Source organism: Hemibagrus wyckioides, linkage group LG05 (genome assembly GCF_019097595.1).
Source record: "Hemibagrus wyckioides isolate EC202008001 linkage group LG05, SWU_Hwy_1.0, whole genome shotgun sequence".
In the NCBI taxonomy this organism is placed as follows: domain Eukaryota; kingdom Metazoa; phylum Chordata; class Actinopteri; order Siluriformes; family Bagridae; genus Hemibagrus; species Hemibagrus wyckioides.
Window position 1 is genome coordinate 5039673 of NC_080714.1, and position 16194 is coordinate 5055866.

At 36.9% G+C, this 16194-nt stretch overlaps 1 protein-coding gene across 1 annotated transcript in view; it reads right to left on the bottom strand.

Moving 5' to 3' along the window:
• antxr1a (ANTXR cell adhesion molecule 1a) overlaps window positions 1–16194 on the bottom strand; it is a 39643-nt gene that overhangs the window by 23216 nt on the left and 233 nt on the right. Inside the window, exons 2-9 of the mRNA XM_058389774.1 lie at window positions 8692–8763; window positions 7744–7815; window positions 5436–5517; window positions 5215–5248; window positions 5050–5129; window positions 2084–2152; window positions 1869–1949; window positions 1282–1342 (exon numbers count right to left, since the gene is read on the bottom strand). Of these exons, the coding sequence (XP_058245757.1) occupies window positions 1282–1342; window positions 1869–1949; window positions 2084–2152; window positions 5050–5129; window positions 5215–5248; window positions 5436–5517; window positions 7744–7815; window positions 8692–8763 (551 nt within the window). The remainder of the gene's footprint in view (window positions 1–1281; window positions 1343–1868; window positions 1950–2083; window positions 2153–5049; window positions 5130–5214; window positions 5249–5435; window positions 5518–7743; window positions 7816–8691; window positions 8764–16194) is intronic.

Below are 16194 nucleotides of genomic sequence, written 5' to 3' on the forward strand. Positions count from 1 at the left end.
GCATTGACATCCGGAATCCAATAATCCGGCTATAAATATCACTTCACTTTCAGCTCACTCCATCCAGCTGTCTCTGATTGATCCTCGGTTGGGTTTTGCGCCGACCCTCATGTTCTTTGTAGTCAGCATTATTATGCTAACTTGAAACAAAACGCTCTTTGGGGGTTCTTTCATCCAGCAGTCTTGCTTTCATGAGATCAAACCATAAACTAAGCACATTCTTCACCAAACCAATTCACTGAAGCGCTCATCATCTGCGACAGCCATAAACACTGTGTGACAAATCAGACAGGAAGTTTTTATCTGAGCTCATATTTATTCCAATGCCGCCAAAACAGTGACTGTGACTGTTCTTTTATTTGAGTGACCTAAATTTCACACCGTCTGTGTCACGCCAAGACCTCAGCCATGTCTCAGCTGGGTTTTTCTACTCATTAACTGACAGGAGGAATAGCAACATCACACTGATTTTTGTGCTTATTTTGCAGCATTTTTTGGTGATTGAATTTACATTCCTGGTGATTTGTTGAGGAAAATGTTAACTTCTTCATACACTGACTAGCATAATGTCATGTCAGGTATCATCATGGCCCGACAAACATGGCCACCACAGCCTCCAACTCCTTGCAAACACCAGCACCTTCACAGTCACCAGACCGTTTCTCTTTTCAGCTCCTCCTTGCGAAGTATACGCTCACTTCCATATGGCCGTGATGTTACTAAGAGAAAAGTTTTCGTTTTAATACTCCTGATATTCTGATTGCGATTCTGATATCCCTGTGATTTTCCCTGTTGACATTTGTGAACTAGTGTTGGATTACGCACGTTTGCATGTTCCGATACTTTTGCACACCACCGTTTTCCTCACTGTTTGCTGCTGTTTTTGTGACTTTTCGTTATCCAGCCCCTTTTAGTCTGTTTTGTGATACGTAATGTAATATTTCATTAATAAAATTCATGTTTAGAATCCCTCACTGAAAACCACACCTCCCTCTTAATCATGCCCCCTTTCAGTCAAGCCATTCAAATTCTTCTTGTTACTAATTATGCTGCTCACTAACTCCTTACTTTTATATAGAAATGTCTCCTGAGTGTGTGTCTCACATCTCTAGGCTTTGTTTGCTCTTGAACCTTCTTTATTACTAAACCTGCTTTGCTCATGACAGCCTGCTGGCTGGAATTACAAAAGTGCTCAGTGGGACAGTAAATAATCAGTATATAATCAGTCATGATGCATGGTCATAAAATGAGGTTGGACAGAGAAATACACAAAACCCTCACCTCCTGCACAGATACTGGAAGGTTCAGCTGCAAGTATCTCAATGCAGGATCTTCTCAGGATCTGGTGAGAATGAGAACACAGACAGAAGTATAAGTGGCGAGTGGATTTTGAACTACATCAACATCAACAGCATACAATGAGCTTCTTTTAATAACCTGGTTATAAATTTACACCGTTTCCTAAAAACTCCTCCGTTTCATTTTCCGCATATATTGTAACCTGACAAATGCGTGTTACAGTATGAGGCAAGCTGGTAATGATTCCTTGTAAACCTTTTTCAAGTGCCTCATAAACCTAAAACCTTACAATTTTCTATAATTATTCATTATAGTGCCACATGTCCCACTGTACAGTGTTACACCAAGCTAAATACAAATGTCCATGTCAGACCTTGATTTTTATAATGCTGGATATAACAGGTTGCAATAAGCATTAAATACACAAGAAAGTTCACATCTCCATTGCCAGTGCCTTCAGAATAGATTTGGAAGAGTTCAGTAGAAATTTCCCAGTTCAGCTAATCAGAAGCGCAGGTCTTAGCTCAAGCATTTGTACATGGCGAGTAATGCAGCACAGAAACCCTTACCGAATCGATCACACTCTGCAAAGCCTCAAACCCACCATTCACTGGGAAAACATGATCTTTGCTGTCTGCAATCTTGGCGAGCTGTAATAAAATGACAAATACAGTCACGTTGTACAGCAACACTCAAAACAAGCTGCGCTTCCACATGGCTTGTGTTTTCAGGCTTTCAATTTCCGAATTTTGTCTATTTTAAACGTGGCAAAGCAATAACACACCTGTGTCTCATTGAAGTCCTTCACCCCTACACAATAGACTGAAGCACCCAGGCTGCGGGAACGATTGGCCTGATGAGCAACACAAAAATAGGATCAGGGAAAATAGATATAATGTATATGTTAGAATTATCGGGTTCACTCGGAGAAGAAGCCTGCTGCCACTGCCAGCTACTGATATCAGGGAAGCTTTTTGCCAAAGCACCTCAGCAGAACTCCTCGAAATTTAATGAGATAAACAGGGAGTACTTATACAGATGAAAGGTGTAATATTTAGTGTTATCTACAGGTAAACAAAAGACGTCAGCAGAAACAGATGTGGTGGTTGACGTGTACGCTGGCGAGTTTATTATGAAAATGGTTATCCAAATTACAGAAGAAGAAACAGTCAGCGAGTGTTCGGCACACGTTCGTGAATACGGAAGAGAAAGAAATTCTAGGTCAAAACAAAGTATATAGAGATATAATGGAAATATATCAGTATATATAACACACAAGGCTTGGAGAGGTTTCCTGGTTTTTTTTGGACCACGGCTCATGAGCAAGGATCGAATCAGAATCTTGTGGGAGTCACAAAAACAATAGGAAAAAAACAGATCAAAACACACAAAAGGCAATCCGTAGAAACACAAGTCCGAACTTCAGAGATACATTCAACGGCTGGCAAGACTTCGCAAAAAATTTGGTTTGAGTTCACTTTATGGTATAATCTGTATATACAGGAAGTAGTTTAGTACTCAGGGGGCGTACCAGGAACATAGCCTAAATCAAAGAATTTCCACACTGCTTCGGATAAAAAATATTCATCTTTTCAAATTTCATATGGCTTTCTGCAAAAAAAAAAAAAAAAATGCTCTACATATGTATGGAAATGGAAATGTACTGAGTTTGTCCTGTAAACACTTCTTAGTGTCATTAGAGCCTTTTACATTTACTCTCAGGTGAACTGGACTTTAAAAGGTGTGAGCAGAACAACCCTGAATCAAGCTTTCCAGATCTCACATGCTTTACAGCAGAGATGAAATCGCCATTATTTCTGTCTCTTCTCTCGGTGCTCAGTGGTGTAGCTGTAGGTAAAGTAAAATACTGTGTTTACATTCCTACCAGAATGAACTGGACTGATGCTCAGAACTACTGCAGAAGAACCTACACAGATCTGGCCACCATTGCTTCCGTCGAGGAGAACCAGAAAGTTTTGGATACTGCACAAAACTATAAGGGTAACATTTGGATTGGGATGAACAGAATCTCGGCATATGACTTCTGGAAATGGTCTGATGGAGAACAAACAAGTATATATTACTGGTATCCCGGTGAGCCCAATAATTATTTAAATCATGAGAACTGTGCTTATGTAACTGTAAAAGGCTGGTTTGATGGCACCTGTTCGGTAGCGCTGCCCTTTCTGTGTCACTGGAACATTGTCTTGGTGCAGCAGAATAAGACTAAGCTCTACAGTACTGCAGGGAAAACTACCGGGGCTTGGCCTGCCTGACATCTGAATTAAAAATACTTCTGGCCGAAACGGAGGCTGCGCAATCTGAAACTGAGAGTGTGTGGTCTGGGCTGCGCTTCATGAACGGAAGATGGTTCTGGTCGAGCTGGGAGAAGCTGGACACTACCCTGGTTTCACTGCCCTCATGTCCAGTAAAAAACTATCGCTGTGGAGCTCGCAACCTCAAGACACATACCTGGGAGAACAGAGACTACAATGAGAAGCTTAATTTTGTCTGCTACACAAGGTGAGCAACTCAGATTCAATTCTATAAGTTTTAAAGATTATTCGCATGATTGCTAAGGCATGGGGTAATTTCTTTCCAATTTTTGTATCTAAACAGATGATTTTCTCCAAGCAAGACATCCTGGATGACTGCTAAACGTGTCAGAGTAACAGTCCTAACGTTCTGCGGCTATTTCTGTACAAATCTTGTTTGAGGAATGTTTTGGTTTCTGGTGGTTTGCAAGCAGACGTTAAATCAATAATAAGTTAGCTTTATATCTCCGCTGTTTACCGAAAGGTTGGGTGTGGTGTCGATCTTCCTGATATGTTGCCCAGGTTAAGATCCCTCATTCCTGCTATATAACCGCAGGCGATTGCGGACGTGTGTCCGCATGGAAAAAGCAAATGCAAAGCTCATGGATATAAATGAAATTTAGAAATATATGTTTTTCAATTTAATACATTACATAGACTCTGTCCTTCTCTTTCATATTGTATAGTTGCAATATTTGTTATGCATTATAACCTTTTAACATGATTAATTAAGCATAATTATGGCACTGCAGATTTAGTCAGTAGTTAATAGGAACTAATCCTTCGTTCCTGTTTTGTCTGTGTTTATCACTCACAACATCATCGTTACACGTAATTTTCCGACTGAGGTGAAGTTAGTTTTAGGATATTCGACAGATTGCTAATTTATTGACGGTCCCTAACTGACACGCCTATTTACATATGTAACTTTTCTGTCCACTTACTCATCAGTTCTGCTGTAGTATTTTTCTCATGCTAGCTGGACTTTCACATTCTATAATCATAACCCCATGCAAGAAAATGTTATATTAGCAGTTATGAAGTTCCTTGTGATGTGAATTCTTCTGATGTGAGTCTTGGACATAACTGTTCTGAGTTGCGCACTAAGCTGATCCCATTGAGATAAATTTCGGTCTGTGCAGATGTGCAATAAGTAGCTCTTTTATTCCACTGCAAACTTGGCAGATGGATGGAACGTAAATCAATGAGACTCTTTTTATCTCCTGTTAGAAAAACAAAGGCATCAAAGTGTTGAACTGGTAACCAGTGACAGGTGTACTGGTGTTTAGATCTGAACTGATTTATTCTTTTCATCTCATGTGTGGATGTTGGAAAGATGAGTCTGTGCTTCAGGCAGGTGGAAAAAAGTCTGTTAAAGTTCTATGCCAACATGAACATGATCTTAAGTGGATGATTTTTTTTTTTTTTTGCCTACCTCTCTTTCAGCATAGTAGAAAAGATCCTCATGCAATTCTCCATCTGTGAGCGCGATGATGACACTCGCCGTCCGGTATCCTGTTTAATAACGACATTGCTGAGATCACTTTCGGGAAAGATTTTCACATGCAGACACTAGAACAGGGATATTTGATGAACATACCCTCTGTGTTCCCATAGTAAATCTGTTCACTCGCCTAGAAGATGGAGGCAAAGTCAGTTTGAAAGAAGTAGATGATTCATGTAAAGAATTACAAAAATGCACAATTCATATATGAAATGAACTGAAGGAAAAGCATTCACAAAGTGTGCAAAGGTGCTAGAGATACAGTACGTCATCAGTTCTGGCAAAATGGACTTCCATGGCTTTCATCATCGACTCACCCTTTGAATACCCTCATGCATGAAAGTATCTCCTCCTGGCAGAACTCTCTGGAGCTCCTCCAGACCTTTGCGAATTTTGTCTCTGCCAAAAAAAAATAATAATCCACAGTAAATATAATGGGGTTAAAATTCTGTCCAAAGTAAATAGCATCAGTACGGTCTAATATGTGAAGAAAGAATTTCACTGTGCAGTAATGTATATGTGATAAATAAAGGCTATTTCTAATACAATATTACATAAATGGCACATCAGCAGGAAGTGACATATAACTTTGTCATCTTGTTTCTCTGGAAATGCTTAACATTTACTGTATCTGCCCAGTAGTATGCTTGACGTTTCTGTTTTAGGAAAAATTTTTGTTAAGGCTACATTTCTAGGCTGTTATACCTGCCTTAGCTTTCTGCTGAGATCATGTTGCATAAGGAGAATGTTTAAAAAACACATCAGGGGTAACTTTTTGGCTATTTGGGATTTCCTCAGAAATTTCAGACAGCTTTTCTGAATGCTTACATGTCACAGTGAAAGTCAATCTGTTATGAAACACCAATCGTGAAAGAGTCTACAATGCTCCTGTGACATCATATCATCATCATCATCATCATCATCAAAACAGAGAAGAGCCCATATACACTCACAGAACTGTAACGGTGTTCTGAAGAAAATTTCATTTTGACCACGTTGAAGGCTTTATTCTTATTCGTATATATATACTGAGTGCTTATAAAGTGAGTCGTTGTTGACCGGGGGGTTTATTAATGGATAAATCCCCCTTAATAATAATAATAATAATAATTATGGATTAGGATGCGTTAATAAGTGAGTGGAGGGCAAAGAGTTTTATTTGGGGAGAGATCAAGAGGGTTGAAGTTTTGGTTTACATTGAAGGCATTTGCCTTATCAAGATTGGCTCATTTATAAAACTGAGCAAGGGTTAAGAGTTTGGTGGTCCTGGGATTTGAACTCATGACCTTTTAAACAACAGTCCAATACCTTAACCACTTCCCCAAGAAGATGAACTTGGCTTAGAAGGAATTCTGTTTTCTTTTTTTCTTTTAAAGCGAATTAGTAGACCTCCTGTTACCCGTGTTCAGTTTGTACAGTAATCAGAAATAAATAACAACCCGTTATTGTGTTATATCATTGTCTCTTGTCTCCTTTCTGAAGTGTCACATCGCCACAATACGTTCTGTTTATCTCTCGGCAGAATTTGGCTTGAAGATCCCGAAAATGTGAGCTCCAGTAGCCACGTCAGCTCGGCTCAGATAAGAGCAGAAGTCGTCCATTATTAACCCGGATTTGGGGAAAGAGTAAAAATGTATCAGCAGCCATCCAGCTTGGAAGGAGCTATTCTCTGGATCTCATGATATCACCTTCAGCGGATCAACTGCTGTCTGTCAAATTAATGTTTTTTATTCTGTACTTTTAGGCGAATGAATAATGGTGTCTGCAGCTAAGAAAGTCTGCCGCTGCTAGCTGGTGTTGGCGTTAGAATTTAGAGAGGCAGATGGTCAGGAAATCAGGCATGTATGAAACTGGAAACCAGGAAGACAGTAAACATCTCTTACTTTTCCCAGACATATGAAAAAACCTTTGAGATGATGATCATATCCATCGTTTTAAAAGAAAAAATCTTTGCAATACAGGGAAACATACGCTGAAAAACCTGGCAAGACCAATTTGGCCGTGATTAGTATGTCAAGATCATTTTTGGAGCAGTTGTGCTATTGTATCTCGAAACTGCACGGATCATTATCCATTTATAAAATCATACACGCAGCATTTTTTGGTCCAGCCGTAATCACGCACTGGCTCTGGAAAGTGAAATTTTTCGTGTGTTTAATGCTTTTTGCAAGCTGATGCCTTGTTATCAGTTTTATAGAGTCCAAGGTCCAACAACGACATATTTACTTTGGAAATATAATTCAATTCAGTTCAGTTTTGAATACCGCTTTCTCTTCTCACAAAGCATTCATCTTCTTCTTTTTCTTCATATTATTGTCAAATAACAAAAAACAAAATGACTTGGTAAATCTCACCGCTTCTTTAAATGATGTTACACCCATTACATCATCTCTGGGACATTTAAACTTTCATCACATCATTGTCCAGTGTAATGTCCCACAGGAACTAGCCAGATTAGCAAGCTAACACAGGAGTGAACTAACCCTAACCTAGTGAAAACCTTTAAGGTGTTACAGAAGGTCACAAAGCTTCAGTGTGAGAAGTTTGTGGAAGAAAGTGTAAGTCCTGAAGGTTATATGCATCCCAGAAAAATCTCTCAGCTCATAGAGTAGCAGGTGCACTCACCTGTCCTCCGTTAGCCGCATGAGAATCCGACCCTCGGTGGAAAATACGATGAAGGACATTCGAAGCTGTGGGCTGAGGGAAAAAAGCAAACGAGTTACTTTGTTTTTCTGTGTGATGCATATGCAAAATTTACATGCAATTGATTTCTTTATTATTTTTTGCAAATTCTTTTTAATGGTAGCATGCGTGAGTCAACAAAAATAAAAAATAAACAAACAAAACAACAGCAAAAACCCCTCCCACCTTGAATCCAGACCCATTTAAGTTGAAAAAAAACAAAACAAACAAAAACCACTAATTGCACTCATTTAAGGAAAAAACTTTATTAATATCATTTATATTTATATTTATATTTAATATTATATAATATTTTAGTTTTAGTTTTATATGTGGTTAGAATTATTTATTTATTTATTTATTTATTTATTTTTAATTATTATTTTTTTACATGATTTAACCATTTTTTGCCCCAATTTGGTCACCTGCCAGTTCCCACCCACCAGCTCTCCTCTGTCACATAACTGCTACCAACCAGGACTGGCTAGTGTCCCTGTGATTGACAGTGATTGACCACTCCTCCCTATGACCACACAGCATTGTTTACTCCTTTGCCTCCAATGCTTTTCTGTTACATCACCCAGGAGCGCTAAAAACCTAATATTTATAAAAAAAATACATGCTTTCTTCATATTATTATGTGTCACACAGAAGTGAAAAACCTACATTAGAATGTGAAATCTGTGTAAATTCTCCATACGGTTTAGTACTGGTACCCATGTTAATATCCAAAGAACCTCTGAGGAACCCTTTATTACTATTTAATAAGAGTGTACTAGCATTTAATAAGACTCCACTGAGAATTCCCACTTCAGTGATTAAAGAGTACACATGGCCTTACTGAAATCGAATAAAATCTAATTCGCCTGTGTGCGCTTAGATCCTCCTTACCTAATGAACTTATGAGCCAGATGCGCAACAAAATTATAGATCTCAGTCCAGTGATGCTGCACACTTCCAGACCTGCATAAAGGAGCAGACATAGTGTTAGAGTAGCGTATGAAATATCACAATATTTTTAAAGGTAATGTTTCAAATCATGAGCATGTAATAATAATAATAATAATAATAATAATAATAATAATAATAATAATAATAATAATAATAATAATAATAAATAAGACAGGGGCAGAATTAGTCTTACTGTATGTTCTAGTCTGCCATAGCACTCGTTTTTATTCAGTCATTTATTAGACATATTTTCTAGCTTTGATATGTTATTTTTCCCCCTTTTGGGATAAATATAAATTGAATTTTAAAACTTTCTAATATTTATTCTGAAGTTTTACATTTCCGTAAAGCTGCTTTTTTAGAAAATGTCCATTGTTAAAAGTGCTATATAATTGAATTCATGTCCTCAAGAAACCACTAAATCATCACAGCTGAATCAGTCGTATTGAAAAAAAAAAATTGGCTTCAGACCAAGTGGGGCATTTATTTTTGCGCCAAAGCATTTCTCCCAAAGCGAATAGCCCTGCTCCATATTTTCTTATCCTTTTCAAACATGACCTTTAGAAACGATCCAGACAGCATGTGATATAATGCAACCATATGCTTCAACACAACCCTCAGCCTTCTGGCTGTTCCAACGTTGAGTGATTGTGTTGCTGTAGCGTCTGAGCTAAAAGTCACTTAATGGAATAAAAATTACAATTACCCTGACCTCATGATCTCATTATTGTGGTTGATGGCTTTTTTTTTCTTCTTTTTTTTCCTTTTAGTAATTACAGAAACCAGTCTGGTGAATGGACCGGTCTCTGATCCAGATGTGAAGCTAAAATGTGAAACATTCAGCATACGGTATAAGAGACACACATGACATGACGTTCAGCCCTGATGAATATCTTGTCATTTGTTAAAGTAATCACTAGAATGTAATGTCTGAATATTAAGTTTCCTTTTAATCCTAAAATATAGCATCGACTTTATTTGCATGGAGTTTGCTGAGTGCTTTATCTACTCGACTGAGCCAAGGCATGATTTCCCAGGCAGGGTCAGAGAGGACATTTTTATTAATTTATTTATTTATTTACTTATGTTAAAGGCGGTCAGCTGGTCTTGATGTTAGACAGGAGGCTAAAGTATAATATCAATGAATTGTGTTGTGTTGTTCATGAATTACATACTGTATATACACAATGCATGCATTTCAGGTCTATAATACTCTACTGACTTTAATATTTCTCCTTCTAATATAACCAGCAAAGCCTAAAAGTTTGGGCAAAACCGGCGTGGTCAGAAAAAGTGACAAAATGGTTTCAAACAGATGCACCAACTCATTCAACCCTTCTCCTGTTTTTACTTAGTTACTAAGATACAGTCAAGTCCCTGTGCAGAGCCAGCTGCCAAAAAAGAGCCAAAACATTCAAACATCTGGATCTCATGGTGAAACGGGTTCAAGAAAAGGAGAAACAAAAAACAGGAGAAAAGATACAGTAGAGAATGGAAAATAAATGCAAGTGTAAAGGTTAACACGGACAAAACGTCGAGATTATGTAAAACAGTATAAAGTATGTGTGAAAGTGTAAATATGTGGCATAACGATAAAGCAAGAAAAGAGGCAGTAAAAATAACAGTAATGTAACATGGAATTCTGTAAGAGCGGCTGATAAACTGGTGAGTACGGGGTCTCGTTTGAAGTGCTTTCAGAGATTTGGAGCATGCTTTGGCATGGATACTGCAGAATATATTATAATGTGGTGCTTATTTTCTAAGTGGCAACATTTTTCATTCATTTATTCATCTTCTAGTGCTTCCTTATCGTCAGGGTGGTGGTGGATCTGGAGGATATCCCAGGAACACCAGGTGCTAGGTGGGGATACAGAGCTGTTGTTAATGGGACACAGAGGCTTTGACGGACACACACACACACACACACACACACACACACACACACACACACATACATCATTCAAGGTTTGGGCCAATTCAGAGCAACAAATATCTGCTGCAAGGAGGAGAACCCAGGGCAAGCCTACTTAAATGGACAAAACAGAACTTGCAAACATTCAGCAGACTCCCTTATGACCCAACTTATGTTTTATCACATTTTATAAAACTGAGGGTTTAGTGCCTTGTTCAAGGGCCTTGTTGAGGCAGCTTGGTGGACCTGGGATTCAACCTTCTGATCAGTAGTCCAACACCTTAAGCACTAAGCTACCACATCCCCAACTAATGAAAGGCACATATAGGCAGTAGCCCAGGCTCAGGCTCAGGGACAGTGGAGTTGTGAGGTGGCAGCATGCACTGCATCAACATATATATGACATGCAAGTGTTATGGAATGCATTAGTTTCCATTTAAATGCTGAGCTAACTAAAAAGATTAATGTCTAAAACCCTTGTCAGTTTAGAAACAGGTTAAAGAAGGTAACTGCCCTTATCCATTTATCTCATTTTATACAAATGAGGGTTAAGGACCTTGCTCAAGGGCCCAACAGTGGCAGCTTGGTGGATCTGGGAATCGAACTCACAACCTTCTGATCAAAATTCCAGTACATAGTTTAGTCTTTATGGAATAAAACATTTTGTTCCTAACAGCTTTACCACTGATACTGGAGACTCCTTACTAACTAAATGCCACCTCATTCATTCAAGATAACGATAATTACGCACACAGCAGTTTTCCGCCATAAATATGTATAGAAACGATAACGTATTACAACAAGAGCTTTAATATGAACATGTGATTTAAAATTCAGAGCTGCTACTGTAGAAAACTTCTCAATCAGATTCAATTCCACAGCACTGATACTGTAGTATTATAATCCTATAACTCCAGCTGTACCAGCTGTCTTCTGCCCTCTCGGGGATTAATCCACTTCTTATATGTCTGTTGTAGGAAATGTAAAGTCTGTCTTTGGTGAAATAAGGAGAAAAACTGGCAGAATTAAAAGGTTATAAAAAGGTTCCTGTTCGGACAAAAAAACCAAAAGAAATATTAGAAAGGTTTCAAATACAATGAATGGTTTGTTTTTGTTCTAAAATGAACATTGTTTTGCTCAGTAAATTGCCATAGACACCTGAAATATCAAATTTTGTATGAATATGTGTAAATGTGTATCAATATTTTGTAAATTATTTTGTTTAAAGGTCCTGTAAACAGTTCAGTTAAAAACAAAACTAACCGCATTCCGCAATTAAACATAGTTCAGTGCTAATTACCGACAAATTTGTGGATATTAACAAAAAAAACTTATCATTAGAGCCTTCCAAAAGTAGCCTTTTATTACCTGAAGATTTTTATTAGCTAAACTCAGTGACCTTTGTGGTGACGTTTCATCTGTATTGTGTTGCACTGTGTCTCGTATCCATAGTTTTGTGTAGACCTTCATTACCACATGTCACAATTATTATTATTATTATTATTATTACTTTTATTATTATATTATCCTTGTAACTCTAAGACACTCTCCAGAACAGTGTTACTCCCATTTATTTTTGATATTTTTAATAGTAAAAATGCACACATTAAATATACTGGAAATAAAGGAAATATTTGGGATGGATGGAAAAAATAAAAAAAATAAAAAAATATATAGAATTTTCTGTCAGTTATATCAGGATAAAATATAAGTAACGTAATAGTTATATATGTTTTGTCTGACAATATTCCTTAAATGTATTAATCTAGATAACTGATGCAAACTGTGACCAAAAGCTTATCTCAGAAACAACAAAGTACTATTGTCTTTTTATTTTAAATCTCTGCGATACGCGCATGTCTGATACAGATACGAAAGTGTTGCAGGGTAAAACACCGACTGCCTCTAAGCAGCTACTGCAATTATAACCAGATGCTGTTCCATTTGTCTATCCATTAATTCAGCCTGTCTCAGGTCCTGGCTCGGGTCCTGGCTCAGGCCCCTGCGCTAATCCTTTGATTTCTTAGAGTTTTTATGCAATTAACAATCAACCTTATAATGAAATCAAGATGTTATCTGAGCAGGATAATGCAATGCTGAAATGTGTTATTAAATCTGAATAAATCCAGTATTTTTCAAAATGAATAGGCTAGTAAATATTTTCTTAGTTAGCATTATGAAGAGGGATTGTGTAAAATAATGAGAAAGGAAGATTTTTGTCTAGTGGGAAGTGCGAGGCTTTGTAAAAGGTTATACCTACTGAAATACAAAAATTATGTTTATTTTAACATTCACATAGGACTATAAAAGGACTAAATTTGACGTAGCAAGCAAAGCTAAAATACAGAGTGTTACAGGTTCTCTTAACACCTTAAACGCTTCTCCAGGAGTTCTCTTTAACAAAAGGGTCCAGGTAGAACCTTTATAGAAAGCTGCTAACCATCCAAACTTTTTTGTTCTATGAATATAAAATATTAGAGCTAAGGATGTACGTCAGTGTAGAATTTGATATTCTTATGTACAGTTCTCAGCAATTTAATCCCGTGTTCCGAGTTTTACATAACTGACTACAATTTCTTGAGTATGGTTTGTTAGTTGGTCAGTGATAGAATAATATCAGTATCAATAATATCAATAATATCTGATTCTTTTTCTTTTTTTCTGGTTATATTAAAAGCTTTCAGCTAGTGAAATGGAATACATATACCTAAAAACGGCTGCTGTGATCATAAAGCCTGTCCTGTGCTCATCTCAGGACTCTTATTCATCTTATTATCCGCTCACACTGATCATCCTTCCAACATACTTCATACTGTTTAACTTTAGAAAAGTGAAGGGTTCTTACTAATCTCACTATCTGGTGTCAGTTTCCTTTCTCGGGGATTTTTATTTTTTTGCCTTGCCAGTGTCAACTCCAGGCTTGTTCCAGGAGCTAAATCCACATCTGGATTTCTTTAAAGCTGCTTTGTGGCAATATCTACTGTCAAACATTCTATACAAATAGAGTTGAATTGAATGATGGAAGAAATGCAGAGTCAGATTACAGTATGTTCATTTTCTATTCTATTCAATTCAATTTTATTTATACAGCGCTTTTAATAATGGACGTTGTCTCAAAGCAGCTTTAGAGATGGAAAGATGGAGGAGCACCAATTTAACACCTCTGTGTGTGTGTGTGTGTGTGTGTAAATGGAGAAGTGGCCAAGCAAATAATGGTCTCATTTCTTCCTGTAACTGTAAAGTTCTGATGCTGTAAATTCCCTAGCAGCTGTTGAGTAATGATGTGTGAACATCACGAATCAGAAAGAGTAAGGACGATATATAGTAGAGATCATCATCATCATCATCATCATCATCATCATGCAGCACACTTTATCATGATCAAGGTTGCAGTGTATTCCAAGAAGACTAGGACTACAGTAGTCTTTGACAAGGCAATATTCACACACTCATTTACACTTAGGAGCATTTTGGGAAGAAACCAGAGGAACCCAGAGAACATGCATAGAAATGCAGCTCAGAATCAAACCGTAGATCTTGGATCTTTGTAGTATCACCCCATACACTCTTTTTTTTTTTTTGGAACAACCAAATAAGGGTTATCACAGTGATACCATAGAAGAACCATTTTTGGTTGCCCCAAGAGTTTTTCAGTGAATGTTTCTTAAAAAGATCCCCTTTTACTTAGTATGAAAAAGCAGATGTTACTGTCTGCAGATGCTTTTCTCTGATACAAAGAATGGAAACATTTTATGGATGTGAAAAATTCTTTCTAGAACCATACACCCTGACAAAGAACCTTTTTTTAAATGAGTATATTGTAGATCAGCAGTTCCATGAAAATGAGATCCATGAAGCGTAGCCAGGGGGCAGTGAACTTTGTTACTGGTTTTAGGGAATCACAAACCACATATCAACCTTAATATATTTAGTATTGACTTTAATGATTATTGACTCAGTGGACAGCAATTATAAAGTTTCATGGCTCTAATATGATATTAGTTCAACCACCTGGATTATTTTCATGAGAACAGATCATTTCTGAGAGGTTCTGTTTATTTTATTTGACTCATAATGAGGGCCCTGGATCCAACAGAATTGCTGTAGATCATGTCACTGCACGGAAAAATTGATTTTTGTATCTGAGCTGTAGGGGGCACTAGCACAGACAAGTCAGTACGACTGCTCTGTTCTCACACAAGGCGTCATCATTTTACGATGGGGTAAAAACAGGAAGTGGTTGAGAGGAAGTAATCGTTTCCTCAGGTGAATAGTTTCCTCAAGAGAAGATTTTTAAGAAGAAGAATCCTTTGTTTTTGTCACATTTACCTTACAGAACAGTGAAATTTTTAAAACTTAGGCCAGCTTTGGAAGTTGCAGTATCAGCTATGATACAGTGCCCCTGAAGCACAGAGGGTTAAGGGCCGTGCTCAGGGGCCCAACAGCAGCAGTTTGCTGGTGCTGGAGCTTAAACTGCCAACTTCAAACAACAAAACAGAACCTTAAGCCCTTGAGCTGCCATCCTTTTTTTGTATAATGCATGGTTTAGGGAACATGATATCTTTAATATCTTGAAATATTGGTGGTGTCATGAGTCTAGTTGGTTTAAAGCATTGTAAAAAAAAATGACCGCATCTTTTAACACCAAACTCCACCTCCATTCACTGGTTTCTCTTAATCACTGCTGAACTTGGAGTTTAGTTGCTATTATTGCAGATAGTGTTTAGAAAGAAAGAAAGAAAGAAAGAAAGAAAGATCAACTAAAAAAGAAAGAAAGAAAGAAAGATCAACTAAAAAAGAAAGAAAGAAAGAAAGAAAGAAAGAAAGAAAGAAAGAAAGAAAGAAAGAAAGAAAGAAAGATCAGATCAACTAAAAAAGAAAGAAAGAAAGAAAGAAAGAAAGAAAGAAAGAAAGAAAGAAAGAAAGAAAGAAAAAGCTAAAAAAGTGAGAATGAGCAGCAAAGAAAGAAAAAGAAAGAAAGAAAGAAAGAACAGATAAGAAAGAAAGAAAGAAAGAAAGAAAGAAAGAAAGAAAGAAAGAAAGAAAGAAAGAAAGAAAGAAAGAAAGAACAGATAATAAATAAAGAAAAAAAGAAAGAAAGATCAGATCAACTAAGAAAGAAAGAAAGAAAGAAAGAAAGAAAGAAAGAAAGAAAGAAAGAAAGAAAGAACAGCAAAGAAAGAAAAAGAAAGAACAGATAAGAAAGAAAGAACAGATAATAAATAAATATATAAATAAAGAACAGCTAAAAAGTCCAGAAAGAACATATAAGAAAGAAAGAAAGAAAGAAAGAAAGAAAGAAAGAAAGAAAGAAAGAAAGAGCTAAAAAAAGTGAGAATGAACAGCAAAGAAAGAAAGAAAGAAAGAAAGAAAGAAAGAAAGAAAGAAAGAATAGATAATAAATAAATATATAAATAAAGAACAGCTAAAAAGTCTATAATAAATAAATAAATAGCTATAAGAAAGAAAGAAAGAAAGAAAGAAAGAAAGAAAGAAAGAAAGAACAGCTGAAAAGTGAGAAGGAACAGCAT